Raw genomic sequence first — 25,984 nt, forward strand, 5'->3', positions numbered from 1 at the left:
GAGGCGGCAGTGGGGGAAACAGGTATGGGAGCCGAAACTGGCTCCACGGTAGGACCAACGCATCCACCGCGATCGCTCGCGGGTCCTGAGACCGAGCGACAAACGTGCTCACCTTGGCGTTCTCCCTGGACGCCATCAGATCCACGTCTGGAGTCCCCCACCGTTGGCAAATCTGCTGGAAGATCTCGGGGTGAAGGGACCATTCCCCGGCCGCAACGCCCTGTCGGCTTAGGAAATCTTCTGCCCAATTTTTCACGTACGCCACTGCCGTGGCGTTGTCTGACTGACCTCGGACTGGACGTCCTGCTAGCAAGTGCTGAAAACGCTGCAGCGCCAACCACACCGCTCGAATCTCCAACAGGTTGATCGGAAGACGAGCCTCCTGAGGCGACCATTGCCCCTGGGCCGTGTGATGCCGGAAGATTGCCCCCCAAGCCGAAAAGACTTGCATCGGTCGTGATCACCAACCAATGATCTGGGGGAAAAGGCTTCCCCTGTCGAAGAGAGGAGTCGTGTGTCCACCACTGCAGCGCCCGTCGAACCTGAGAGGGCAACCTGCACTGATGATCGAGGGAGAACGGACTCCCGTCCCAAGCCGCTAAGAGAGCATGCTGCAGGGGACAGAGATGAAATTGAGCAAACGGAATTGCTTCCATCGTCGCCACCATCCTTCCTAGAACCCTGATCCCGAACCGGATAGTGTGAGGGCCCGGTTGTTGAAGACTTCGGACTCCCTGCCGGAGCGCCCGAGCCTAGTCCTGAGGGAGGATTACCAACCCTCGGGAAGTGTCGAAAATCATCCCCAGGAATAAAATCCTCTGAGCTGGGGTAAGGGAAGATTTCTTCCCATTGATCAACCATCCTAGGCGAGATAGGGTATCCAGTGTGATGCTCACATTCTCCTTGCATGCCCGAAAGGACGGCCCCTTTACTAAGAGGTCGTCTAAGTACGGCAAAACCACTATGCCCCGAGAATGTAGAACGGCCATGACGACCGCCATCACTTTCGTGAATATCCTGGGTGCCGTGGCCAACCCGAAAGGTAGGGCCACAAACTGAAAATGCCGGCCCTCGATTGCAAACCGAAGGAACCTTTGATGCGGGGGAAAAATAGGGATGTGCAGGTAGGCATCCTGGACATCGATCGAGGCCAAATATTCTCCGTGCTCCATGGACGATATGACCGACCGGAGAGATTCCATGCGAAAACGCCTGACCCTGATGAACCTGTTCTGGAGCTTTAAGTCCAGAACCGGCCTTACTGTTCCGTCCTTCTTGGGGACTGCGAACAGATTGGAATAAAATCCTTGGGCCTTCTCGCACTCTGGTACAGGGACAATGACCCCGTTGCGCCGTAACACCTCGATGGCCCCTAGCAATGCCTCTGCCCGGGATTCCGTTTTGGGAAGCCGGGAAAGAAAAAATCGTCTTGGCGGATCTTTGACAAACTCTATTTTGTACCCGGAACACACTAATTCTGCCACCCATGTGTCGCGCACCACCGCGACCCAGACGCGGCAGAACCTGCGCAGACGTCCGCCTACTCTGCTGTCCTCGGGTACTGGATGCCTCGAGTCATTTTGCTGAGGGCTTCTGGGACCTGGCCCCCCTTGATCTGGGCGGGCGGCCCCGCATCCTACCCAGCGGGTTGGTTCTATACGTGACCTGACGCTCCTTGTCTTGGTTATAGCAAGCTGGGGTGGAGGTACTGGCCGCTGCCATCCACCCGGGGGTGCGAAATGCTCGAAAGCGCGCCTGAGGTTGACGAAAAGGCGGCCTAATCTTCTGCTGTGGAAGGAAGCTGCTTTTTTCCCCCTGTAGCATCTGAAATGAGCTTGTCTAATTTCTCCCCAAATAGCCGATTACCCTGAAAAGGCAGGGAAGTCAAAGACTTCTTAGAAATAGAATCAGCCCGCCATAACCTTAACCACAAGGCTCTCCTAATGGCGATTGCATTTGCTGCCGCTACAGCCGCGCCTTTAGCCGCATCCAAGGATGCATTAATTAAATAGTCACCCGCCATCGCGATCTGACTTGCTATCTCTGCCACTTCTGTCATCAAATCTCTATCCTGTAGGACCTTGTTTAAAGAATCTGACCATGACATCATGGCTTTGGCTACCCATGTTGCCGCAAAAGAAGGAAAGAGCGCTGATCCCGATGCTTCATACACCGAGCGAGCTAAACCTTCTATGAGTCGATCCGTGGGGTACTTAATGGAAGAACCGCTAGGTACTGACAACAAGGACCTTGAAGCTAGGCGTGACACTGGGGGATCCACTACCGGAGATTCCGCCCATTTTTTACAAAATTCTGATGCGAACGGATATCTCGTTTCCAGCATTTTTTGTCCTGAAAAACGTTTGTGTGGACGTTCCCTATGCCGCTGCACTATATCCTCGAACTCAGGATGAGTGCTAAATACTCTATGTGGTCTCCTGGTCTTCTTAAAGGATACCTTATGACCTGCGGTTAGGGAGACATCATTGTCAATACCCAGAGTCTGATTGACTGCTTCAATAAGACTGTCTACCATTTCCCGGTACCCCGGGGTATCCAGGTCCAAGGACTCTTCCCAGTCATCACCTGAACTCTGTTCGCTCCCAGAAAATGGTGATGGTGAGCGAGATGCCGCACTCACGGATGCTGAGGCACCGGAGGGGCCAGGAGACGCAGTACGGGCTCTTTTCCTGTGCGTCTGCCTAGAGAGTGTGCGGCCCCTGCAGGCCGGAGGCTCTTGTGAGGTGGATGACCCCCCCCAAACAGGCGAGCCGTCATCTCTACCCCTATCCGGGGCCTGAAGGGTCTCAATCGCCTTCGTGATCGAAACCATGGACCGAGAGAGTGATAACGCCCATTCTGGGGGATCCAGACCCCCGGGCTCTGTCGCAGGGGAGGGCTCCTGGGCGCGTTCGGAGTCGCAGGCTTCACATAACTTAATAGTTTGCGCTCGTGGGAACATCACCCCACAGGAAACGCATGCGGCATAAAGGAACGTGTGCTTTTTTCCTTTCCCAGACATACTGCTGGCGCCGGCCCACACCCAAAAAAATCCCTTAAAGGCTTGGGGGGGGGGGGTAGGCGGAGGGGGAGGAGGGTACGGTGTAGTGCCTTAGTGTGGCTCCGGGACGGGGTCGCACTTACCCGCTCCTGCGCGTCTCTCCCCCTGCTTCAGTTCTAGAAAAAAATAGTCTGGAGAGATCCAGACTGCGTGTGCCTCCATAAGACACTAAGCAAAAACTGGTTTCCGCCCGCTATCGGGGCGAGGGTGTATGCGGCAGCGGAGGAGCCAACTTGTTTTTTGTATGCCTAGTGTCAGCCTCCAGACGGCAGTAGCACACACCCACAGTCTCTGTGTCTCCCAATGAGACGAAGGAGAAATAATATTCTGACTACATATTTTTGGGGGCAAAATATATTAGCCACTATCACATTTCAACTCAGATGCAAAGAGATCCTTAAGACCCTCAAAATGTGTCCAAAACAATCCTCACCACACGGTAAACTGGTTGCCACGTGACTATGTGTTTGCACTTGGAATTTAAGTTTCACTGAGTGGCCACTTACATTGTTCTGTGTCATCCAAGCATTCAACATCTGAGATAACAGTATAATCTTCAAGAGGTGTCTCGTCCTTAACAGCCATGTATTCTCCAAATCGGTCTATAAATTTACCTGGTGTAAAGTCAAAACAAATTCATGTCAACTACACATGTAAAATTTTTAATGAAAATGAGAACGCTAAAGGTAAAGAGCAGCAAAAGAATGAGTTTTCACTTAAAGGAGCTGTTCATCACCTATATATAACTTCACTGCCTCAATGATTAAATCACATTAATACTTAATTCTGATGTCCTAAGCAAGTTGAGGTGAACTTCTAATTTAAAGGGGCTCTCCAAGTAATACAATGCTGGTTACTTATTCTTTAGTATTGCCACCAATATAACAGTAATACAATACTGCTTACTTATTCTTTAGTATTGCCACCAATATAAGAATGGCAGGAGTTCAATTCTCAAATGGTGGAAGGAGCAACAGCACTCCGAGGACCTGGTCTCTGTTACGGTTACAGGGCAGATCTTTGTACTTTTAGTAGTGGCTGTGCCTGGTACTACAACTCACAACGGCGACTCCTTACCAGCCCCATTTAAATGAATAGCTACAAAGCCAGGCACAGGCTACCAAAAGTGTGGAATCGTTTCTACTGAACAATGACAAGGACGCACTCCTCGATTTGTGCCCAATTCAATGAGCTGAGCAGCAGGTGTACAGAGTCAGACCTTAAAGAAGTTGTCCACTACTTGGACATCCCTCCTCATACCCCACGCTTGGCCCCGGATAAAATAGCAAAGCTTATACTCCCCTCCCATGCCAGCGCTGTTCCCACTGTGTCGGCACTCGCTCTCGCCAAGGATAGTGATGCCAGCGCCGACTGGGCGCCGTCCCGGGACCGTGAGTGCTGACATCACTGGAATGGCACTGGCATGGGAGGCGAGTATAAGTTTTATTTTACTGGAGTCAAACAATGCGATCAAGGGGTCGTCCTACTAGTGGACAACCCCTTTAATTGGTATTTTTGGACGAACACAAGGATTATTTATTCTTAAAGTAATACCCCTTAAAGGGGAACCCACCTATTATCTTATTCTAAATTAAAAACATGTTGGAGAAGTAAACAGACAACTTTTCTCAAATTCAGCCCCTGAGCTTGCAATATACACATTAATGGGGAGGGGAACACAGTGTCTATGGCCACATGACATTAATTCTTAAACTATTCAAGCAACAAAATCATGTGTGACTTGTTGGCAAATTGCTGCCATGCGACTATTTTTACAGTTGTGATTTAACTGTAAAAAAAAAAAAATCCAGATCTCAACACATGCAACTTACATTCAAATCTATAGGAGCAAAGTTAAAGGGGTTGTGCCATGACATACTTTTCTGGCAAAAGCTTCAAAAGTAAAATATTTACAGTGGCTATGGTGAATAAAAAATGCCTTTATATGTTTTTTGTTTGGTTGCCCAAACAGGTGAAATGGAGGGAGGGGGGGTTACAAAAAGGCCCATGTGACCTCAACGGCCACATTCCTGAATTCACTGTATCCTTCCCCATTACTGGGTTCAAATAGTTCACTCATACATCATCCTGATCACTGTTCACCCTCCTAAAGCAGGGAGTTCATTCAAATATCATCCACAATGTGGAAATGTAATCGTGGTACAACCCCTTTAAGTAACATTTGCAACCAAAAATCCAACCAATCAAGGGTTGGAATTTGTTGTGATGGTCACACATCTCAGTCACAGTAGTTTGTGAGTGGGAACTTGACCGAAATAGCATCAGATTGATAGAATTACTGATAACATGTGATGTTGCCCTAGACTTACTGGGATTATGGGATTAAAGGGGTTGTTTGGTCCTAACCTACAAGTCTGCAGTCATCAGTCTGGGCGCAGTGAGGATTCACCAATGCTGTGACAGTCATGTGACTAAGTAATATGCCTACTCCCGGCCACATTCAGACTAGACTGTTTCCGGCTTCACTGAATATGCTTGCATTATGAGAAGCCATGTCCATCTAGTAGAAATTTGTATATTGCATACTTGTGGTCACATAAGGCCTGTTTCACATTTCCGTTGTCGGCGGTCAGCTGACATCCGCCAAAAACGAAAAGTAACGGATCCGCCTGCGTTGTGACATACGGATGTTATCCGCCGAAGATGAGAGAGAGAGAATTTTTTTCGGCTCTTCCAGAACGGTATTTAGGGTTAATATGCTCGGCAGGAGAAATCTGCCGGGCATGCGCGCTACAAAATAGCGGACCGTCGCTGCAAAAAAACATTGCATTGTCCGTCTCATCCGCCCGGGAGACGCTAACATTTTGACGGATCCATCAAAAACGAGTGGGACGGACGACCGACCGTCAGTCAAGATCCGCCACTAATGTAAGTCTATGGGGGAAAAAAACGGATCCGCCCCTTTTTTGGCGGATCCGTTTTTTTTAAAATTGGCGGATTTTGACTGACGTAAAAAAACTGAAGTGTGAAATAGGCCTAACCAACGCGTCATCTGAGAATCCTCACGGAACGCAGACTTATGACTGAGGACCTGTAATTTGATGGGGTTTTCCGGTTTTAATGTGTAGGTTAATAACGTTACAATGCTGTCTGGCAAGCTTACTAAAAGTCCGGGAGAAACTGGATTTTATCCGCTGGCATTCAGTGATAGAGGCAGTGCCTGAGGCGACTAGTGTCACAGCTCACAGCATTGTGAGAGGCACCATAAGCACGCCCTGCAGTTGGATAGCTCGCTTTGCATAATGCGCTGCAGAATGACCTGTAAATCAAAATGCCAGGACAAACCTACAGCCGCTGCTCACGTTGTACTAAGCGATGACTGCAGCTGCTCAATGCACGCCTCTGACTTAAAGCCGGGGGCTCCCAAGAGGAATACAGAAAATTATATCCAGGTAGCCACAAGGCGACCAGACTACATTGTAGCACTATTAACCTGCTGATTAACCCTATATGGGCAGGTAAATAGTATTTGGGGATAAGGCCTCTTTCACACATCAGGTTTTCGCCGTCAGGCGCGATCCGGCGCTTTTGACAGAAACCGGATCCGGCGAAATGCAATGCCGGATCCGGTTTCCCCCCCATTGACTTGCATTTGCGCCGGATCGCGCCGGATGGCCATGCGTTTCATCCGGTTTTCGCCGGATCTGGCAATGTGTCGCAATGTGTCGCGATCCGGCGTCTGGAAAAAACGTCTACTGTAACGTTTTTTGTCTCCGGCGAAAAAGCCGGACACGCCGGATCCGGCGCGTCCGGCTTTTTCACACAATGAAAGCCTATGAGCGCCGCAATGCGCCGGATCCGGCGAAAGCCGGATCCGGCGGCCGGATCCGGTTTTTTGGTCTGAGCATGCTCAGTAGCTCTGCCCACAAGACATATATAAAAGCAAGACAGTGGGACCCACAGCCACACCCAACATGCCACCCAAGACAGCAACCAGGCGCAGGAGAAGGCAGGAGACATCTGCAGCAGCACCATCAGCACCACCCCAATTGGAGCAGCATGCTGAACAACGGGAGGGGAGTCCAGCAGCAGATGAGAGACGGTAATTATCAAATCACCCATTCCTCCAAACTAGGGCTATTGAATATCAAGATATTCATTGGCCCTTTTTTTCTCTTTATTCAACAGCCGCCCAATAGATGCAGCAGCAGCAGCAGCAGCAGCAGCAATGGCAGCAGCTGGAACACCACCCACAGGCGTGGAGTGTGGCCACCAGGAAGACAGCACATCATCTTCTGGGAGCCCTCCCTCGCATCGTCAGCGTTTGATGGTAAGTTTTTATTTCCAAAATCCATCTTCTCTGTAATATATGTCTATTCATGGCCTTTTATTTCAAAACAGGAATCACAAGATGAAGAGGAGCTCCCAGAAGAAGAAGGAAGGGGTGGACAGACACCTGGAGTGGGCTCACAATTGGTAAGTTTTTTGCATCAAACGCAGAAACACAACATCACACTACACACAACACATAGAAAACAATGTTCTGCAGACCACACACAGCAAACAAATGCCTACATCCAAAGACATAACATTTTTTGTTTTCTTCTCTAGTCTTCCCAATCTGGTGCTTGGCCAAGAGGTCCTCGCAGTGCCTCCCAGGGTCGTCGGCGACAGCAACGCGGCGGTCACCAGCGTGTAAGTATAAATATTTTTGCTTTGTTTTCTTGCACTTTTTATTTCATTTCTTTTGTGGAGGCTAATTATGTTATTTTTGTCTTTTTCTTTAACAGCCTTCACAGCGTGCTCCCGACTCTGACGGTGAGGATGGAGGGATTGATGTGGACCGCCTCATCGATCTCGTCACAGAAAGGGAGCCGCTCTGGAATATGGCTGACCGCCGCCACACTGACCTGATCGTTACCCGACGACTCCGGGAGGAAATCTGTTCGCTCCTTGTGGGCCGCTGGGAGGACCTCGAAGCTCGGGCCCAGATTAAAGAGCGTAAGTATATACAGTACCGGTTGCTTGATGTAAACCAGTGTTTCCCGAACTCCAGTCCTCGTGGTCCCCACGGATCATGTGTTCAGGATTTCTATTTACTATGGAAATCCTGAAAACATGACCCCTGGGGACCATGAGGACTGGAGTTTGGGAAACACTGATGTTGTATACTAACCACTCCTTTCTCGTTTCAGGGAACAGAATTGTGAATCGGTGGCGGTCTGTGAGAGATCGTTTCAAGAAGGAGTTCAATAAAGAGATGCGGGCCCCGAGTGGATCTGGAGGACGCAGGAGCAAGTACAAGTACGCAGAAGCCCTGTCGTTCCTCCGGGAAACAATGGTCACCAGAAGGTAAATATTACACACCACATGTGAAAAAAAATGTTAGATGTAAATTTTTTTTTCAGCCAGGGCCATACCATGTCAGTATTTTAATTGTTTTTTTTTCTCTTTATTCCACAGCACGGTGAGCAGCACTCGGGAGCCGGCACGATTGGACCCTTCTGAGGCGATCCCTGAGGAGACCGGCACCGAGGGACACTTCGACCGCCCCGGTACATCTGCACCTTCCCAGCCTTCCAACACATTCGACCCATCTGTCCCATCCACCAGCACAGGAGCATCGTGGCCGCCTACATTACATGAAGCTGCTGGTGAGGAGATCGCTTTCCCTTTACCCCACCCTTCTGCCCCTGCCACCTCTAGTACACCTGCGGGTACTGGGCGGCAGCGGCAGAGGGGTCAGGAAAAGACTTATGCGCCAGAGTTCTTGCATCTGAATGCATCTTTCCAGAACTGTCTAAAAGTCTTGTCAGAGCAAATCTCCGCAGGCTATCAGCAGATCAACTCCAGCATTCTGGAGGTGAAGACACTTCTGCAAACCATGCATTCAGAAGCAAGATCTTCGCCAAACCACACCTTTTTCAGGTCTGTTGTGGAGCGCATGGAAACGCTCTCTCCTGCCCAGCAGATGCATGTAATGCATTCATGCCACGCTGCTCTCCAGCAAGTTACCTCCCAACCTCCTCCTCCTCCCACCACAGTAGTTCCTCCACCTGCACCCCCTCCAGCCACTTTCCATCCTCCCCCTCCTATTACATCTACACGCCCTCCAGCCACTTTCCATCCTCCCCCTCCTATTACATACCATCCACCTCCAGCCACTTTCCATCCTCCCCCTCCTATTACATACCATCCACCTCCCCAGCACCATCCACCTCCCCAGCACCATCCACCTCCCCAGCACCATCCACCTCCCCAGCACCATCCACCTCCCCAGCACCAGCAACCTCCCCAGCACCAGCAACCTCCCCAGCACCAGCAACCTCCCCAGCACCAGCAACCGCACCAGCACCCTCCCCAGCACCAGCAACCTCCCCAGCACCTGCAAACTCCCCAGTACCAGCAACCTCCCCAGTACCAGACATCTCCCCACTTCCAGCAACCTGCCCCGTACCAGACATCTCCCCACTTCCAGCAACCTGCCCCGTACCAGACATCTCCCCACTTCCAGCAACCTGCCCCGTACCAGACATCTCCCCACTTCCAGCAACCTGCCCCGTACCAGACATCTCCCCACTTCCAGCAACCTGCCCCGTACCAGACATCTCCCCACTTCCAGCAACCTGCCCCGTACCAAACTCCTTCCCCATACAACTTGCCATCAACATCATCTGCTCCTACAGTCCCTGCCCAACCCTCCACTCCACCACCCACCACCTCTTCTGCTTCCCACATGTCCACCCATTCTGTAGTTTTTTCCACACCGTCACCTCTAACTGTTCCTTCCCCACCACGATCCCAGTCCTCTCTCCACACTCCCAGTGTCGAAGTGTCCCGCAGCCCCTACAGCAGTATTTCCACCACACACTACACAGAATTATAATGTGTGTATTTAAATAAAAATGACCAGTTTTATGGTTTCAGTTTTATAGTTTCAAAGTTTTATTAAACAAGTTTATTAAAATTTTAAAAAAGTTTACTAAAAAAAACATTTTTCAATAAAAGTTACATTATTTTACACTGGTTGTCTGTCATTTCTTTCTGCGGCGAAAAAGGTTAAATACAGGGTATTTAAAAGGTGAAATGGTATTCAAAACTAGGTATATAACTGTGGGTAAATTTTAGCTTTTTGCCACAGTTGTGTTCCTGGTTGTGTTTGAAGCAAAGTATTTCACCTAAAAAGTTGTGTTTATTGTTGGTGATTTCCTAACAATGTACACAACTTTTGTTAAAAGGTGAAATACTTTGCATAAAACACAACCAGGTACACACCTGTGGCCTAAAGCTAAAAATAGAGACCATGACAAGATAGCCAACTTTGGTTGGCAAAGGTATATACTGTTGGTACAGAAGGTACACAAGTTTGGTTAGGGCACAAATCTTTCACACTCTGTCATCCTGCCAGTGTACTCTGCCTTGAGGTGACATAAAGTATAGTGCAAAATTGTCCCTCATTACTGAAACCGTCACAGAACTTCTAGTGGTAATGTCATGGTAATCTTGCAAGGTGGTTTCTTCAGAGGTGTCCTCAATGGAAATGGGTTCCTTGCAGATAACAAAATTGTGGAGTACCACGCACGCTTTGATCACCTCGTCCACAGTTTCTGTCTTGAGGTTGATCGCAGTCAATAGGACCCGCCATTTGGCTGTCAGAATACCAAAGGTACATTCAACCATTCTTCTTGCTCTTGTGAGGCGGTAATTAAAAATGCGTTTTGGTCTTGTCAATCCTCTGCTAGAGTACGGTTTCAAAAGGTGTTCTGACAGCTGGAAGGCTTCATCCCCTACACAGACAAATGGCATAGGTGGACCAGATGTTTGCGGCAGCGGTCTAGGTGGTGGGAACTGGAAGGTGTTTCCATACAGTTTACGCCCCATGGCAGACAGTTTGAAAACTTGAGAGTCATTGGAGCGGCCATAGGCCCCAATATCAACCTTAATAAATTTGTATTCCGTGTCAGCGATGGCCATGAGGACAATTGAAAAATATTTCTTGTAATTGAAATATTCCGATCCCGATCCAGCTGGCTTTACAATGCGGATATGTTTCCCGTCCACAGCGCCCAAGCAGTTTGGAAACTGACATATCTGTTGAAACTTGTCAGCAATTTCAAATCCACCTCTCTGTTGTGGGCTCTGGTAAAAACTCTTCAGCTAAGGAGTCCCACAGTGCACGGCATGTGTACTTCACAATTCCAGATATGGTGGAAATCCCGAGTCTGTACTGGAAATGCAGTGACGAAAGGGATTCTCCAGTTGCAAGAAATCTGTGGGGAATTAAAAAACAATAAATTAGTTTTAAATCACAGCATTACATACCAAAACTGACCTATAACACTTGGAGATACAAATTACCACCAACAAGATTGCAGTGAAAGTGTGCTCTGATGCGATCATATCCAATAAATGTGGCTTACCTTAAAGTCACCATCAGACGCTCTGCGGGTGAAACAGAGAAGCGGCAATAGGTGTCCGCTTTTCTTATGAGGTGTGCAATGCGCTCCACCAAGTAATCAAAATTCTCCATTTTCATCCTAACATATCCAAAAAATTTATCCGGGTTTCGTCGAAGGTCCATGCATAGTGTAGAATAGACCCCACGCGTCATTCTCTTGGCTGTGATGGGGTGGATCCACAAACGTCGTCTACGATGCCTGATGCGCTGCTGTCTCGCTCTCTCCTTCTCCAGAACAATCACCCTCAAACGATTTGCCTCCGCTGTAAAATCCGCCAAATTCTTCAAAATATTTCCAATGACAACATCCATCTTCGCCAGTAACTTGCTCTTCTCTCCAACCTGCACTTTCTCCTCTACAACCTGTCAAAGAAGGGCTGTAGGAACATGCTATATATAGTTTTCCAGTAGCCAATCCCGTTCGGAAGGCCACAAGGGTCAATTTTAAAAACCGGATCCGGCGTAATCCGTCGAAAAACGGATAGAAAAACGGATGAACCGGATGAGACGGATCCGGTTTTGTCTGTCAAGAAAAAGACGGATCCGGCAGAAAACCGGATCCGTCACATCCGGTTTTACTAAACATTTGCAGGATCCGGCGTTCCGGCACGACGCCGGATCGCGCCTGACGCCGAAAACCTGATGTGTGAAAGTAGCCTTAGACAACCTCTCTTTAATATCTCATGCACACACGGTATTTAAGAATATGGATCCTGACTTTAATCCCCATAAAGTTCTACAATTACTTCTGCACCTTGTTAAAAAGGAAACGCGAGACAGTAACGCCATATTAAACAAGTATACTCTCCCACATGCATTCTTGGGAAAGATACTGTGGGTATCGTCTCTACACAGTTGCACCATACAATGCACGTAAGACAGCAATTTCAGTCTCTGTTGGGCACTGCTGTATTCACCAGCACATGAGGTTTAATAAGAGATCTACGGAAAACCCCAACAATGTGACAACAGATCACTACACAATGCACCTATTTTCTAAGGAATCTTACTTGTGCTGGGAGAAGACATGCTCCCTTTGCCATCCTGGTCGTAGGAGTTCATCACTCGCTGCTTCTCACCAAGTTTGACCGTTAATAAAATATCAGGATTCACCATACCACACTCTAGATGGAACAAGAGAAAATAAATAGTACACATTCCCTAGAACTTCTACCTGAGCCATGAAATACTAGGACATCTTTACCAAAATCTTCCCAGCCTAATAATACATAATAGTAAAAATGAATGTATGCATGTGTGTATCACCAACCAATCACGAAGCATCTTCATTTCACCAGTGCTGTTCAAAAGAAGGTGAGCTGTGATTGGTTGCTATGAGCAACAGTTTTCCGTGCAAACAATCATTAAGCATCTCATTTCACCAGAGCTGGTTAAAAGAAGCTGAGCTGTGATTGGTTGCCATGACCAACAGTTTTCCCACTTCACAACACCTCAGCAGACACTGACATGATGGGAGAAATATAGCATCCCTAGGAACATAAGCTCCCAGCCATTGTCTGCCACCCTGAAAGGAGCAGAGAGCACATGACAGAAATGAATCCCCCCTCCTGTGCCCATATACACATCACACATCCTCCATCCCGTAGGCAAATCTTCCCTCTTAAAGGGATCATTGGTATGGAAATGAGAGCAAATCCATCCAGCGCTTTGGTTTTGACCCCAGGCCTCTCTTAAAGGGATCCCCAGTTTGGAAGTTAGGACAGTTCCACTCAGCTCTGTGGTTCTGACCCCAGGGTCTCTTAAAGAGATCATTGGTATGGAATTTAGGGAAAATCCGCTCTGCGCTTTGGTACTGACCCCAGGCCCTTCTTAAAGGGATCTCCGGTATGGAAGTCAGGGCAAATCCACCCAGTGCTTTAATTCTGACCCCAGGCCTCTCTCTTAAAGGGATCCCCGGTATGGAAGTCAGGGCAATTGCCTTCAAATGCTCTGGTACTGACCCCAGGCTCTCTTAAAGGGATACTCAAGTATAAGCAGTTTTTCAGCACATTTTTTTTGTGCTGAAAACACCCCCCTTGGCTGATACTCGAGTCATTGTCCCAGAAAGCCGGCGGGGAAGGGAGAGCAAGGGAGCAGCGGGTCACAGGAGGCAGGATCCGGCTGCTGCTAAAGAGAAATGAACATTCACTGTACTGGCAATGAATATTCATTTCTCTTATAGAGCGCACAATTACAGCTGCAGCCGCTGGCTTACAGCAGCTGCCGGGCTATCACAGGTGCGCGCTACTTAAACGTTATGAATATTCTCCCCATGGGTGTGGAGTGAATATTCATTACCTTAATGAGCGGGGGACACTTGATCGTCCGGCAGCTGGAGCTGAAGAAGAAGCAGCGAGGGCGTGCAGGGAAGGTAGGCAGGATGTTCTTTGTTTTATGCTTTTCTCATGGAGGCCAAGCATACAAGGATAGGGATGAGGAGCCATGCATGCAAGGATAGGGATGAGGAGCCATGCATACCAGGATAGGGATGAGGAGCCATGCATGCAAGGATAGGGATGAGGAGCCATGCATGCAAGGATAGGGATGAGGAGCCATGCATACCAGGATAGGGATGAGGAGCCATGCATGCAAGGATAGGGATGAGGAGCCATGCATACCAGGATAGGGATGAAGAGCCATGCATGCAAGGATAGGGATGAGGAGCCATGCATGCAAGGATAGGGATAAGGAGCCATGCAGACAAGGATGGGGATAAGGAGCCATGCAGACAAGGATAGGGATGAGAAGCCATGCAGACAAGAATGATAAGGAGCCATGCAGACAAGGATGGGGATAGGGAACCATGCATACCAGGATAGGGCTGAAAAGCCATGCAGACAAGGATAGGAATGACGAGCCATGTCTACCAGGATATGGATGAGGGGACAAAGCATACCTGGCTTATACTCAAGTCAATATGATTTCCCAGTTTTTGTGGCAAAATTAGGTGCCTCGGCTTATACTCGGGTCGGCTTATACAAGATACAGTAATTGGTGTAGCTGACCAGTCCCCTGTGGTCACATGCTGTACATGCATGCATCACTATGGAGGATAGTTATTGGTTGCAGCGGTCTCATGAATGATGTATGTGATGTCGTCACTGCAGGATTGGTATCAAGGGATTTAATGGGCAAGTTTTACCTTTTTATATTAAAGAGAACTTGTTAGCTGACACATGCTGCCTAACCTGTTGGAAGCATGTATCCGGCACTGACTGTATGATCTCAGCAAGGCAAGCCAGACTCCGAAACGCTGCAGCGTTTCAAAGACAATTATACTTTATTAGCCGCAAGGGACAGAGACTGTGCTTAAAACTAGCTGGACAGGCAGGTCTCAGACGGCTTCTCTCGGCCTGCTGCCAAGGATTGACAGGTTTCCACATGAGGGTAGGCAGCATTTCAGAGTCAAACATACCTGGCTCAGATCACACAACCAGATGACAGAGTTTCTCTTTAAACGTTTCATGGGGTGTGTGTTCTTTTTTTTCCCCACTATGTTGCTGCTGCCATGATTGGTCAAAATCATACAGAGGAAGAAATTCACACCACCAGAGAAAAATTCTGATAACGCCACCCTGGACATAATGTAAATTATAACCTAAACATATCTCCACAATAGAGGTTACAAATTAAAAAATAAAAACTATTATCCTGCACCTTTTTTAAGTGTTCACCTCTTTTATTATGTTCACCATTGTTGGAGGGGTTTGAGGTTTCCAGAGATTGAGGTTTTGGCTGATTTATCAATTGCAATTTATTAAAAGTAGCTACAGTGCCTTGCGAAAGTATTCGGCCCCCTGGAACTTTTCAACCTTTTCCCACATATCATGCTTCAAACATAACGATACTAAATGTAAATTTTTGGTGAAGAATCAACAACAAGTGGGACACAGTTGTGAAGTTGAACGAAATGTTTGGTTATTTTAAATTTTTGTGGCAATTCAAAAACTGAAAAGTGGGGCGTGCAATATTATGCCAGATATTTTGGTACAAATTTTGTAACATTTTAGAGGAAAATGTGATTTCAAGCTAAAAACTCATAAAATAGGCTCAAGACAAAAAGTGAGAGAGCATTTTTGTTTTTGCCCAAAATGTATAAACCATTATTAAGGATTTGGCTTTTAAAACGTCAATGAATACCACAAGACCAAAGATAAAGCAGTATCGGGCTATGTATGTTTTAATAATCAGAAGGCTGAAAAAAACATAAATAACATCAATTACAACAAAACTCACCAGAACCAACAATACTCAAGTTTTCATTTCTGCCTACGACATGGAGGCTTTTCCGACAAGGCTCCTCTTCTGGCTGTATCCTTAGGAAGTTATTGGGATTGAGGATGACAAAACCTAAACGACAGGAAAATATATTGCCTGGGTATATCAATGAGGCAACTTCTGACACTTCCCGTCATAGATTATAATTCACGTCTCAGAGTGTGGCCACAAATTCTGTGAAAGGAATGAATAATTTACAAGCTTCATATTATATAAGATGTGAATACAATACCAAGAGAGATGAGGATTCCATGAATTTCTTTAATAACGCCAGTGTACAGGTCTTTCTGCCACCCTTCAAGGAGATCCCACTCCTTCTCCGAAAAATAAACAGCAACGTCTCTAAATATCACCTAAAAAATATAATGGGGTTAAAGCCATGACAGCGTGAGACATGCTACAAAACACTACTACAGTAAGGTTTATTGTTGCTGTGAGATCATTACTTCATTGTACTAGATACGTAGATTAATAGACTTGAAGTCATGAATGCTCTTAAATGGGGACTGTACTTTCAACAAACTTTACATCAATTAATAGAACAGGTGAATATAAGAAACCTTGTAATATATCATTATCAGAGAAATCTGATTCTTTCTCCACTTACCAGCCACTTCAACCTCTTCCCTCTGAACTTGTTATCCAAGCAGATAAAAAGAGCACAACTCCATCTTGTTCGGACAAGACAGACTAAAGGCTCACTTTGGCGTCATGTGACAGAGCCTATTTCACTCTATGAAGAGGGCAGAGTGCAAGAGAGACACAGAAAGACCATGCTGAGCTTCCTGCAAAGTCTTTTACTTCACTCCAGTGCTGTATTCACATCTACACCGATCAGTACTGCTGGGTGATTTCCTCTATACTGCTGCTGCATCTCTTATGTGATAAAACAGGAATGAAGAGCAGAAATTCATCAGATTGCTGCGTATGGGACAAATCACTGCAACCTTTTTCCTCCCACCAGCTCAGAGCGGATCGCAAACTAAGGACTCCTTCACATGTTCCATATAAGCAGGCACGTGAAAAAATGGTATTGGTGTCATTATTGTTTTCCATTCATGTGTAATCTGTGTGACCATTTTTGTCATCAGCGTTTTTCCGGTATGGATAAGGAAAGAAAGAAATTACAAAGCTTCTCCTATACTTTGCAATATTAAACACGGACACTGTGATGCCTTCTGTGTAAGGTAGGTGTTTTTCACAGACCAATAGCCTATTCATCCATGCTGCCTGAAAAAGATGGATTTTTGGTTCTTACCGTAAAATCTCTTTCTTGGAGCCTTCATTGGGGGACACAGAATACCATGGGTGTATGCTGCTGCTGCTGCTAGGAGGCTGACACTATGCAAAAACAGAAAATTAGCTCCTCCCCGGCAGTATACACCCACCGACAGGCACCAAGCACCTCAGTTGGTGAAAAAGCAGTAGGAGAAGCAACGAGAAAAACTCGAAACATATGTACCAACCCAACAAGGGACTCTAAGACCCAACACGGTACAACTTAAACAGGGAGGGTGCTGTGTCCCCCAATGAAGGCTCCAAGAAAGAGATTTTACGGTAAGAACCAAAAATCCATCTTTCTTTATCGCCTTATTGGGGGACACAGAATACCATGGGACGTCCCAAAGCAGTCCCAAGGGTGGGAACAGCAAAAAGGAACGAAAGTAACCGAAAGGCTCAGGTCGGCCGGTGCGCCACCGCCGCCTGCAGAACCTTCCTACCAACCACAGCATCAGATGAAGCCTGGGTATGAACCCTGTAGAACCTCGTGAAGGTGTGCAAAGATGACCAGGTTGCAGCCTTGCAAATTTGCATGGCCGAGGCCTGGTGACGAGCAGCCCACGAAGCCGCCACAGCCCGGGTGGAGTGAGCTCTTACTCCCGGAGGGGGCCGCTTTTCCTGAAGACGATACGCTTCCAGAATGTTAGAACGAATCCAGCGAGCGATCGTGGATTTGGAAGCCGGAAGGCCCTTCTGACGACCTTCAGAGATGATCAGCAAGGAATCGGACAGACGAAAGGAAGAGGTCCTGGCAAGATAGACACGCAGGGCTCTAACTACGTCCAGTTTGTGGAGAGACTTCTCAAGAGGATGAGACGGAGCCGGACAAAAAGAAGGAAGGACGATATCCTCATTGATATGGAAAGCGGAAACCACCTTTGGAAGAAAAGAAGGAACGGGCCTGAGGACGGCTTTGTCCTGATGGAGAATGAGGTAAGGGAAACGACATGACAAGGCCGCCAATTCAGAAACCCTTCTGATGGATGAAATGGTGATCAAAAAGGTGACCTTCCAAGAGAGAAGGGACAAAGGGATGTCCTGGAGAGGCTCGAACGGCGCCTTCTGGAGTGCGCCAAGAACGAGGTTGAGATCCCACGGATCTATTGGCGAATGATGAGGAGGAGCCACGTGGGAAACCCCTTGCAGAAAAGTTTTGACCTGTGGTAGAGAAGCTAGCTCTCTTTGGAAGAGAATAGAGAGGAAACTTGGCCCTTGAGCGTACTGAGGGACAGACCCGCGTCCAACCCAGACTGAAGAAACCCAAGGATAGATGGGATAGAAAAGGACATTGGGAAGACTCCTTTATCATCACACCAACGGAAAAAAACCTTCCAGTACCTATAGTAAATGCGGGAAGAAGCTGGTTTCCTGGCTCTGATCATAGTTTGAATAACCTGACTGGACAGACCTGAATCCTTCAGAATTGCGGTCTCAACGGCCATGCCATCAAACTCAGAGACTGAGAATTCTCGTGGTAAAGGGGGCCTTGCGAGAGAAGGTCTGGACGGTCCGGAAGCCTCCAGGGAACGTCCGCGAGCATGTTGACCAGTTCCGCGTACCAAGGCCGTCTTGGCCAATCTGGAGCGACTAGAATCACTGGTACGCCTTCCGATTTTATCTTTTTGACCACCCGAGGGATCAATGCCAGAGGCGGGAACAGATACGGAAGTTGAAACTGGGACCACGGAGTCACCAGTGCGTCGCATGCGACGGCTAGAGGGTCCCTGGACCTGGCTACGAACTGCGACACCTTGTGGTTCATCCGAGAAGCCATGAGATCGACATCCGGGGTGCCCCAACGGTCGCATATCTGAGAGAAAACCGCGGGGTGCAGGGACCATTCGCCGGACGCTAGGCCCTGGCGACTCAAAGTCGGCTGCCCAATTTTCCACCCCTGGAATATGGACGGCGGAGATTGTCGGAACGTAACGTTCTGCCCAGCGTAATATCTTGGCCACTTCTGACATTACTTGTTTGCTGCGCGTGCCCCCCTGATGGTTTATGTACGCCACGGCCGTGGCGTTGTCCGACTGAATACGGACCGGCTTGCCGGAGAGGAGGGGCTGCCAATAAAGAAGAGCCAGGAAAATTGCCCTGATCTCCAAAAGATTGATTGGAAGGAGAGACTCCTGTGGCTTCCAGCGGCCTTGGGCCGCTTTCTGATGGAACACGGCTCCCCATACTAGGAGGCTCGCATCGGTGGTGATGATTTGCCACTGAGGCGGAAGAAAGGACCTCCCTTGGAGAACTGACGCTAGCCGTAGCCACCAAGCGAGAGACTGCCTCACTCTGAGAGGAAGCCGAATAGGACGGTCCAAGGACATCGTGGTCTTGTCCCAGGCTGAAAGCAGAGACAGCTGGAGGGGGCGAAGGTGAAACTGCGCAAAGGGCACTGCTTCCATGGAGGCCACCATCTTCCCCAGGACCTTCATGCAGAACCGAATGGGAATGGGAGCAGGCCTCTTGAGAGTTCTGATGCCCTTGGACAGAGTTGTAAATTTTTCCTTTGGAAGAAAAACACGGGCTAGCTCCGTGTCGAATTCCATACCCAGAAAGGTCAGACGCTGGGTGGGGATCAGAATGGACTTCTCCTTGTTGACCAGCCAACCTAGGCGGCTGAGAGTGTCCAGGGTTATCTGAAGGCTCCGGAGACAGTCCTGGCGAGACGAACCCTTGATCAAAAGATCGTCCAGATAAGGGATGATGAGGATCCCTCTGGAGCGAAGGATGGCCATGACGGTCGCCATCACCTTCGTGAAAACCCGGGGCGCTGAAGCCAGGCCGAAAGGAAGAGCTGTGAACTGAAAATGGTCTCCCTGAAACGCAAATCGAAGATACTTCTGATGTTGCACACATATTGGAATGTGCAGATAGGCATCCCGAATGTCCACCGAGCAGAGAAATTCCCCGGGCTCCATGGAAGCAATCACCGACTGAAGAGACTCCATCCTGAAATGAAGAAACTTCACGCGGCGATTGAGCAATTTGAGGTCCAGAATAGGACGAAGAGAGCCGTCTTTCTTCGGGACTACAAAGAGATTGGAGTAGAACCCGGAAAACCGTTCGTCTGAGGGAACGGGAACAATGACTCCGGCGGAAAGGAGGGAGGAGATGGCCTGCAGAAAACCCGGAACCTGGGCCCGTTGTTGCGGAGGCCGAGACCGGAAAAACCGTCTGTTCGGGAGTGAAGCAAATTCGATTTTGTAACCGGATGCGACGAGTTCTCTGACCCAAACGTCGTCTACAACGGACAGCCAAGCATCCGCGAAAAAGGAAAGTCTGCCGCCCACCCTGGAAGAAATTCCAGGTGGGGGTGACCCGTCACTTAGACGAAAATCTGCCGGAATTGGCTCCTGCAGATCTGGAATATTGTCCTCTAGATCTCCAGCGAGGAGCGGGTTTGTAGGAAGGTTTCCTCTGATCCCGCTCCCTGGTGGCAGGCGGCCGATCCTGTTGAGTGGCTCTCTCCGTGGCGGGGAAGGGACGAAAGGGCCTGAATGGTGGAAACCCCCTTCTGTTGAAGGGACGTTTTGGTCGAGACTGGGGAAGCGAAGTACTTTTACCTCCAGTGGCATCGGAAATTATCTGATCTAGCTTTGCTCCAAAGAGCCTAGAGCCATGGAACGGCAGATTGGTAAGCGACTTTTTCGAAGTAGTGTCCGCATTCCACGACTTTAGCCAAAGGACTCGGCGTACAGCTACTATGTTGCTGTTAGCCCTTGCTACGCAGCCGGCCGCGTCCAAGGAGGCGGCCAAAAGGTATTTACCCGCCTGGTTAATCTGATCTGCAAGATCTGCCAACTCGTCTTGAGGAGCTGACGCTAAGATGCCTCTGCGAAGAATTTTTGCCCAAGCGGAAATGACCTTCGCCACCCAGGCGGATGCGAAAATAGGGCAGAGAGACGCGCCAGGTGCCTCAAAGATAGACTTAGCCAGAGATTCAATCTGCCTGTCAGTAGGATCTTTGAGCGATGCCCCGTCGGGCAGCGAGAGCACCGTTTTAGAGGCTATCCGGGATACTGGAGGATCTACCTCTGGAGCCTTGGACCACTTAGAGAGCAGTTCTGCGTCAAAGGGGTACAGAACGTCCAAGTACTTGCGGCCTGAGAAACGTTGCTCAGGGCGCTCCCAGTGTTTGGATAAGGTAGTATCGAAATCGTTGTGATTGGGAAATGTTCGAGACGGAGGTCTGGCTCGTCTAAGGAGAACCGAGCTTTCCTGAGCTGGAGCCTCATCCTGTTTAAGCTTTAGTGTTTGGAAGATAGCTGCAAGAAGACTATCGACCATGTCCCGCGTTTTAGAAACGCTGTTCCCCTCTGAGCTAGCTTCCGAATGAGAATCATCGCCTGACTGAAGGCTGTCCTCCGAGGAAGGAGAAGGAGGCCTGGGAGCGGAAGGGCCCTGCGAGCTCGAAGACGAAGTGGACAGAGCCCGCTTCCGAGAAGTCCTTCCCTGTCTGTCTCTCTGAAGGTCGCGGTCAGGTGCGGACGACTCACCCCGAGAGGTGGTCGGGGCAGAGGTGGCTGAGGATAGCTGAGGTAATCGTTCTAAGACCTGGACCAGCGACTGTGATACTTTTGTCAAGTCAGAAACAGACTGTGACATTGTAACGGCCCACTCCGGGGGGAGAGAGGAGGGAAGAGCGCCCTCTGCCCGGGATTCTGTGCGTTCCTGAGATGCTGACATATTGGAAGGACTGCAGGGGGGGCAGAATGGGGACGACTGACCCGATGCCCACTTCTTTTTACAGTGCAGACAGGCGTAATAGGTAGCGGTGGGCCTGAAGCAGAGATCCCCTGAAGGGTTGGGCATAAGTGAACTGCACTGAATGGCCGCAGAAATTAGGGAATAACTGCCGAGGAGAGCTAATCCCTGTCCCAGAGCCGAGCCTACCGAGATTCTGTGAGCAGCAGAAGAAACGCCGAAGTGTCCCCCAAGCAGCGCAGGAAGGAGTGAAAAAACCAGGAAATCCTTGTGCTGGAAGATGGGGGGCGGAGCTTAGCGGCTGCGCCGTGATTGGCTACCAGCGACGGAGGGGGCATGACAGAGAGGGGAGGCTGGCATTCCAAAGAGAAAGAAGCCCTGTGATGGGCTAGAAAAGGCGCGCTGAAAGAGCGCGCTGAGGAACGGAGGGAGCAGAGAAATTCCCCTGGCTGAGGGGAAAGTGAAAGTGAAACTGACGGCGCCCGCGCCGGCGCTGCAACCCCTTGCCCACCCCGACATACCGCGCTCAGGAAGTAATATGAAGCGGTCCCCTGCTTGCGACGCTGCTGCGGTGAGTGAAGGGATCCGCAGCGTCTCCCTGACTAGAAGAGGGGAAGGGATAGTGTCCGCATTCCATTGTGTGAGCGCGCGGCAGGCAGAAAGGGCGGGAGATTCAAAAACAGTGGACCTGTAATCCCAAGGTCCAACTTCTCCCATGCACTGGAGCTTATGCGGGGGCCGGAGGGAACGTACAGGCACTTACCTGACGTCCCTGAAGAGGATGACCACAGGGGCCCACGGGGAAACGGCAGGCCGCTGGGAGGGGAAGGAGTCCTCTGTACCCGCATCCTGCAGAAGACGGCTTGAACCACCTGCGATCGCCGTCTTCCTCTCAGCCCTGTCCCGAGAGAGGGGTGAGGAGGGGGATTCGGCAAGGACCAGCCACCTGTCCACAACCCTTATCACCGGAAGGTGATAGGGAAAAGTCCTGCCTGCAGTACTGAGAGTTGCGATGTGGATGACACCACACTGCTCGCTCAGCCGCATGATATAGGAAATCAGGGTGATAAGTATACCCTGTTTCCCAATGGAAAAACCTAAAAGATAAAAGAAGAAAGGATTAAAAAGTTCAAACTAAACCCTGGAAGGAAAAATTGGATTAATAACTGCGGATCTGGGGAGATCCCGGTCCGCCTCCTACAGACACTAAGCACAAACTGGGGTGCTTGGTGCCTGTCGGTGGGTGTATACTGCCGGGGAGGAGCTAATTTTCTGTTTTTGCATAGTGTCAGCCTCCTAGCAGCAGCAGCATACACCCATGGTATTCTGTGTCCCCCAATAAGGCGATAAAGAAAACGAACACACAGTTCGTTTAAAAATAGGGATCTGTGCATAACATCATAGAGTCCAATGTGTATGTGTGGTATCTGTGAAAAAAACATGGAGAGCACACGTACTGGAAACACGGACGTATGAGGAAGGCCTAAGAGGTAGAGCACGGAGATGGGAAAACTGGTGAAAATATAGGATACAAGTCACACAATGGCTAGAGATAGTGTCATTCCTCATGTACACACACAGAACAGCTTATTCTGAAAAAGTTACTTGAAAGTACAGTTACCCTTTAAAGGGGTAGTTATAGCAGGGAAACCCATATCTGCTTGCACTAAGAAAAAAAAGTGCAAAGCACCACACCTACCCATGTTTAGTATTGCAGCTGAACTCTACTAAAGTACATAGAGTTGAGTAGGAATACAATAGACACCTGGACAATGTAGTGCAGTTTGTGGCAGAATGTGGCAGTGTTTTTTTTATCAATCTTGTACAATAAAATTATTTACATAATACCAGAAAACTTTACATTTACCCAACATTTTGGTAACCTACTGTGTGGAATTGTACTTCATATACAGAGTGGGCCATTTATATGGATACTCCTAAATAAATTGGGAATGGTTGGTGATATCAACTTCCTGTTTGTAGCATATTAGTATATGGGAGGGGGGAAACTTTTCATGATGGGTGGTGACCATGGCGGCCATTTTGAAGTCGGCCATTTTGGATCCAACTTTATAAGGCTGAGTGCAGACGGAGTTTTGAGCCCTGCGGATTTTTCCGTGCAGAATGGAAGAAAACCGCAGGTCAAATGACCTGCATTTTTCCTGCGGATTTCTTCCATTTTTCACGCAGTTTTCATGCGGTTTTTGTGCGGTTTTCCATTGCGGTCTTCCCCCTGCGGATTTGGTAACAGGGGAGATAGAAAACCGCACAAAAGAAGCAACATGCTGCGGATTTTGTACCGCAGGAAAACCGCGCGAAAAAATCCGCAGCGTCTGCACAGCGTTTTTTTTTTTCATTCATTTTAAAGGTACTGTACATCACAATGCGGATATGCAACGTTTCTGCGCGGTAAAATCCGCTGCGGAAACGCTGCAAATCTGCATCGTGTGCACATGGCCTAAATGTCCCACCCAGGTGTATCCATATAAATGGCCCACCCTGTAGATTGCAGAAAACATTTCATTATATTTAAATACAGAAATTACTGAGTTACCGTAGGGGATACATGGCCGGCCATGTTTGTACCCGTTTCTTCGTCTTATCAGCAAAAAAGGGTGAAAGGAGAACTACGAGCGTGTGAAGGTCAAAGCCACATCCGGCAGTAAACGACTTCTATGCAAGCCTGAAAGTAAAATACAAGTCAAAGTGGTTCGTCACTCACTTGGCCCCCAGCTGTATGGCCCACGTTAACAGTAGAGTTATCATTTTTTTAAAAAATGTTACATTTTAGTCATCAAAAATAAAATCGGACAGATTTTATACTCCACTAGGGTACTGGAGTACAACTGCGCAGAAATTTTGCAAACATTTCAAACAAATCGCAAATGATGAATTAGACTAAAACATCTGAATAAGGGGAAAAAAAAAAAACACTCACTGTCAACCAGAAAAAAGCAAACAAGCCAAGTAAACTTAAAAAGGTATACATTAACCCCTTCACCCCCAAGGGTGGTTTGCACGTTCATGACCGGGCCAATTTTTACAATTCTGACCACTGTACCTTTATGAGGTCATAACTCTGGAACGCTTCCATGGATCCCGGTGATTCTGACATTGTTTTCTCGTGACATATTGTACTTCATGTTAGTGGTAAAATTTAATTCAATTAACTTGCGTTTATTTGTGAGAAAAACGGAAATTTGGCGAAAATTTTGAAAATTTCGCAATTTTCCAACTTTGAATTTTTATGCCCTTAAATCACAGCGATACGGCACACAAAAAACTTGATAACTAACATTTCCCACATGTTTACTTTACATCAGCACAATTTTGGAACCAAAATTTTTTTTGTTAGGAAGTTATAAGGGTTAAAAGTTGACCAGCGATTTCTCATTTTTACAACACCATTTTATTTTTAGGACCACATCACATTTGAAGCCACTTTGAGGGGTCTATATGATAGAAAATACCCAAAAGTGACACCATTCTAAAAACTGCACCCCTTAAGGTGCTCAAAACCACATTCAAGAAGTTTATTAACCCTTTAGGTGCGTCACAGGAATTTTTTTGAATATTTTAAAAAAAAAAATGAACATCTAACTTTTTTTCACAAAAAAAATACTTCAGGTTCAATTTTTTTTATTTTACCAAGGGTAACAGGAGAAATTGGACTGCAAAAGTTATTGTGCAATTTGTCCTGAGTACGCTGATACCTGATATGTGGGGGGGAACGACTGTTTCAGCGCATGGCAGAGCTCAGAATGGAAGGAGCGCCGTTTGACTTTTTCAATGCAAAATTGGCTGGAATTCAGATCGGACGCCATGTCACGTTTGGAGAGTCCCTGATGTACCTAAACAGTGGAAACCCCCTACAAGTGACCCCATTTTGGGAACTAGACCCCCCAAGGAACTTATCTAGATATGTGGTGAGAACTTTGAACCCACAAGGGCTTTACAGAAGTTTATAACGTACAGCGGTACAATTAAAAAATCATATTTTTTCCACAAAAATGATCTTTTCACCCCAATTTTTATTTTCCCCAAGGGTAACAGGACCCTAAGAGTTATTGTGCAATTTGTCCTGAGTACGTCGATACCCCACATGTGGGGGTAAACCACTATTTGGGCGCATGGCAGAGCTCGGAAGGGAAGCAGCGCCATTTGACTTTTTGGCTGGAATTGAGATCGGACACCATGTCGCGATTGGAAAACCCCTGATGTACCTAAACAGTGGAAACCCC

At 48.1% G+C, this 25,984-nt stretch overlaps 1 protein-coding gene across 2 annotated transcripts in view; it reads right to left on the reverse strand.

Annotated features, from left to right (window-relative positions):
* LOC141082579 (uncharacterized) overlaps positions 1-25,984 on the reverse strand; it is a 110,686-nt gene that overhangs the window by 39,371 nt on the left and 45,331 nt on the right. For both annotated transcript variants that reach the window (XM_073566564.1, XM_073566565.1), the window contains 5 exons: positions 24,298-24,426; positions 15,991-16,111; positions 15,717-15,830; positions 12,491-12,604; positions 3,568-3,675 (listed from right to left, as the gene is read on the reverse strand). In XM_073566564.1, the coding sequence (XP_073422665.1) occupies positions 3,568-3,675; positions 12,491-12,604; positions 15,717-15,830; positions 15,991-16,111; positions 24,298-24,321 (481 nt within the window). In that variant the 5' untranslated portion in view covers positions 24,322-24,426. The remainder of the gene's footprint in view (positions 1-3,567; positions 3,676-12,490; positions 12,605-15,716; positions 15,831-15,990; positions 16,112-24,297; positions 24,427-25,984) is intronic.

The sequence above is a fragment of the Dendrobates tinctorius genome, unplaced genomic scaffold, assembly GCF_039654945.1.
Source record: "Dendrobates tinctorius isolate UK_male_01 unplaced genomic scaffold, ASM3965494v1 ptg000018l, whole genome shotgun sequence".
Lineage (NCBI taxonomy): Eukaryota > Metazoa > Chordata > Amphibia > Anura > Dendrobatidae > Dendrobates > Dendrobates tinctorius.